Consider the following 4,874-nt stretch of genomic DNA (forward strand, 5'->3'; position numbering starts at 1 on the left):
TGAATAAGTCGCGTCAGCGGCCTGGTTTCTATTGTTTGAGAATTTTGACATAATGGCTGCCGTTCTCCTGTCGATTTGCCCTGTTGCCTAGCTAATAACCCGGATTCGTCGCGACACTGACTAAAATTGCATTGTTTTACTAACGACACAATCTTGTTTATCTGGGTTACATGTTCTTTTGATTTGGTCTGGTACCTGGATATCTACGAGCCGGATTCCGACGCGACTGTGACTTGCTTTCTATTGTTTCAAAAAACGGTTTTTCCGGAGTCTCACAACGGTTCTCTCTAGACCCTTTCCACGGAATGGGTCAGAAGGAATTTTCCTTCTTAGCTCCACGTATGATACAGCCCAACCCACATCGTAAGAGAACCAGTGTCCACCAGACCAAGAACTCGCTGTTTCGGTGCAAATCAGTCTGGTCAAGAGTAGTGGGTGTTTACAAATCACCTGCAGCCAATGGCCGTGCACCAGAAAAAATTTCGAGTTCCAACTCAGATGATATAAGTCGATGTCTCTAACACAAAATCAAATCATTTGGACAGTTTTCGTTTACTCACCACTGCAACTGGATCTTCAGTGTCTTCAATGGCTATTCCCGATTTTCCTGACGAGTTTCCACTGCTTGAAGAGTATACTGGTAAGTGCACACAGTATCTGCTGCTAACTGCTATTTTAAGAAACTGTCAAATTTTGTTTTCTAACATTAGTAAAAGGTGACCTTTCCCAATTCGACTGAAGCTCTTAATAACATAGTTGTTACTCTGTTGCCTAAAGAAAATCTCGGCTTCTTTTTAGAAATCGCAAATGAATTGTTTTCGGACTGGTTGGCTCTCAGCCACTGCCGCAGGATCCGGCGTTATTCTGGCTACTTCAACCTAGCCTTTGCGTTGTGGACTGATCTCGCTTACTACATCCGCCATTTTGATGCCCTAATCCGGTTTCTCCACGTTGCTGAATTTCATGCATCCACTGTATTTCAGCTGTAAATTTTTTCTTCGCCTAAAGTTTCACTTCGTAGTTCTTCTTTCATTTTGGCTCATGATTTATCGCTAATTTCAAAATTTCCTATGTAGAAGCAGTTGCATGATTTCTACTATTGGCTCAATGTTCCCACGCCGGATCTACCTGACGAATTTCCACTACTTGCACAATACACTGGTAAGCCACTAAATTTGTTGATTCGGTTTAAATGTTTTTGTGTTTTTCAATTCCAATATTTGAAACGTACTTATCCTTTTAGAACAAGTAAACGTCTTGATTGCGGAATGGGCTTTACGTACGGAGTTTGAGCAGATCCACACCTACTACACGTACTACTCGCAGGCCAAAAATATGTGGTTTGATCTTCAGCGTTACACTCGCAATGCTGGCGTGCTCCTCCTGTTTCTCCGTCTAATTGATTTTATGGTAAGAACCCTCGCCGTTTCTGCTAATTTATTTTTCAGTGTATAATTCAATTTCTATTCAATATTCGGTTTTTATAGAAACAGCTGCACGATTTCTACTACGAACGTGTTGCTGGCGCTCCTGATAACTCGCTTGACTCGGGTTTCTTTGAGGGCGATCCGTCGGACGAAGCTGAAAGCGACGTGGGGGACGAAAACGAAAAAGAAGGTGGACACGTTCTCGCGGACGACACTTTGGAGAGTGAGCCGGCGACTGACGCTGAAGATGGGGAAATCAACGCGGTTCCGGAGACCGAAGAGGAGGGGGAATTGGAGGACACTATCCTGGTTGGAGACCTTGACTTGGACGAGTATCTCAACGGCACTGAGCGCGTGGACTCTGTCGAAGGCGGCAACAAACGCAAGCATTCGGAGGACGACGACGACGACAACGGTCCTACTGATGAACCGCCGGCAAAGAAGCAAGAGACTGAGGTGAACATGCAAAAATAAACTGTCGTAGTGTTTTTCTTCGATGGCTTTGTTTTTATATACCATTGAATAATAGCAGTACACTTTGACCGCTTCTGATAACTCTCATTTAATACCGCATGCCTTGGGGTGGTGGTGGTTGCAGTAATAGTGGAATTACAGTGTTATGGTAATCGTTGTGGTTGTTTCTGATGATGGAGATTGTTGTTTGAATAATACAACGTGGAGCGTTTTTGCTAGTTATTCTCACATTAAAACATGTCGAAAAAAAGGCCGAGCGGTTACTTACCGGCGCTGCTAGCGCCGGTAAGTATCCACTCGCGCCCACTGAAACGCCCAAAGGTGTGGCTAAAACACTGTTGACCAATTGCATCGCATTACAGAAAACATCAGACCAATAAGCGCATGCTACAGTAATTGAGCTCGTCTATAAAAGTTGGGCGGCACAAGATTTTTCTTCATTTCAATCTTTCACGTCTGGCGAAAATGACTTATCAGCTGTCTGCTTCTGATCATGCGGCTATTGCGGCCATACTCAGTGAGCCGTGGATGGATGTTGATGAAGAGCAGCAGCAGCAGGTTAATGATGCGTACCAGTTAACAGTCGAGGATCAAGCAGCCTTTGATCACATGCTAGCTAATCCCAGTGAGTTCAATGAACATGATGAACAGACTCTGACAACGGCTTTGCTGCACCTGGGTCAGGTTGATCAGCGAAGCCCGGGATTTTTGGCTGCCGCTCTTGCTCTTGCGCAACTAGACGACTGGCAGTATGAAGATCCCCAGCGCCGCAAGCTGGTGGAAATGTGGCTCGAGATGAGTCGCTACCCGATTTCTCAGGTCTCTTCCAACTGGTCAAAGAATCCATTGTATCCGTTCGCGTGAAGAATAACCTATGCTTACCCGCCGCGCTGTTTCTGGGAAAATTTCGCCTGACGCATGATTTCGAAGTACTTATTCATGGATTTCTTGGAAACGGTTGCTGTCATGCTTGACGTGCTGATGTTTGAGGAACCAGGATCCACCAGCCGACATGATAGAACGCCAGATCCGTATGGTGAATGAATAAGTATAAATGGAGCAATAAGTATAAATGGAGCAACTATATACGCGCAAACCGCACCGAGAATTTGGAGGACGAAGCTGTAAAGATAATGGAAGAGTGCCTCTTGCCGCCTGGTCGTTACTGCGACCTTGATGACCTGGAAGTTCTGCAGAAGGAAGCCTTCCCACAGTTCCAAATCAAAGTCATTTCGGCCAATCAAGGTGATATGATAATTGCGCGGGTGCCAGAACGCAAGACGACCGACATGCAAGAGATTTTCTTGTTGTTGGATAATGAGCATTTTGACCTTGTCACCACGGCTACTGGGTTCTACTGCTCACCCTACTTCTGCAATGATTGCGATCGAACGTATCATCATAAAGAACGTCATCATTGCGAGGGGAAGTGTAGGTCCTGCTACCGCAACAACAGCGACTGTCTGGTGGAGAATCCTATTAACTGCACTGAATGCAGCCGTGGGTTCCACAACCAACAGTGCTACGAGATCCATAAGAAGAAGAGGAAAAATGGAAAGAATTATTGTGAGCAAATGTTCATTTGCCAGACATGCGGTGTTTTCGTGAATCTTTCCAGTCGTGGCAAAAACGTAAGACACCAGTGTGGCGAAAGTTAAAGCAACATGTATAAACCCAATAAAAGGAATTATCTGAGTTAATGAATGTTAATTCTGTCGAGCGGCATGATTTTGTCTCGCCTTTGACATTAATGTGCTGTCGCAGTTGAGATTTATTGCTGGCCATCTGGGTGGTCAGATGGTATTCCTTGAGATTGCTCTGGTTTCATGCTGCCTTTAGCAGCTTTACATCAGTGTTCATTTGCAAAGATTTTTGATGTAGTTCACGTCGAACGTGATTTTACATATGCTCCTGCATTATTTTATGGCGTAATCTCGTCCGCGGCATATCTTGTCGAAATTATTACGTCGTGTCTCTCATGATTTGTATATAGCCGCTTGTGTTTCGTACGATGAATTTTTGGAGGTCCCTATTTACGTTTTCTTTATCGAGGATTAGTAATGATTTCTGTTTGCATAATATATTGGCTTTTTATTTGTGACTATCACCATAAGGGCGGTTGCCCTGTTCTTTCAGCCCGGCATATTGCCGGGTTCACAAAATGCCTAACTTCATTTGCTTGCATTCTGGCTACCATTCTACAACGTGGACGGCCATCTCGCACGTCAACATTTGTTATTCCCATTGGGTCATTTCTGTATAATACGAGTTTGTGTGCTGTCCTGATCTATTACATAGATTTTATATTTGTACATAGATATTAGGATTATATATTAAATTATTTTTATATTGTATACATGTTGTAGGCTTACATACTTGTGATATGTATTACAACATAAATTTTATTATTGGTTATTATGATTATAAATATTATTATTATATATATCATCATTAATATTGTTATTATATATATTGTTATTATATATAATATTATCAATATCATTGTCATATTATAATTATATTGCTTGTATCATTATGTCACAACCTTCAAGGGATTGATCTTAATATGTATAGATCTATCATATTATTACTATATACCGTGTATGGTTTTACACATTTCTACTCCTTTTTGTATATTGTGTTAAAAGGTTATGTCAAACAAATCATTGATAGATTTTATGATATGTTATGTTTTATTATTAATATATTTTATATTATTGTATATTTATTATTTATAGACTTCATTATCAGGTTTATTATTTATATTGTGTACCTACTGTGCGTGTAGTGTATCATTATATATTACAGTATTATTGGTATATGTATTATAATATATTATTGTATTGTGTTATTATATCGTATTATTATGTTGTATTATTAAACTGTACTACCTTATGATGTAATATTATATTTTATAACTGCATTGTATTCTATCGTATTGTATGCATACTATATCTTATACATATATGATAT

The 4,874-nt window shown here is 40.9% G+C and overlaps 1 protein-coding gene across 1 annotated transcript; it reads left to right on the forward strand.

The window, feature by feature from the left end:
• Positions 1-2,941: 2,941 nt before the first annotated feature.
• LOC129587410 (uncharacterized) lies at positions 2,942-3,559 on the forward strand. The gene has a single exon (XM_055481148.1). The coding sequence runs from the start codon at positions 2,942-2,944 to the stop codon at positions 3,557-3,559; it is 618 nt and encodes a 205-aa protein (XP_055337123.1).
• Positions 3,560-4,874: the final 1,315 nt, after the last annotated feature.

Source organism: Paramacrobiotus metropolitanus, unplaced genomic scaffold (assembly GCF_019649055.1).
Source record: "Paramacrobiotus metropolitanus isolate TYO unplaced genomic scaffold, Prichtersi_v1.0 Parri_scaffold0000025, whole genome shotgun sequence".
NCBI classification, from domain to species: domain Eukaryota; kingdom Metazoa; phylum Tardigrada; class Eutardigrada; order Parachela; family Macrobiotidae; genus Paramacrobiotus; species Paramacrobiotus metropolitanus.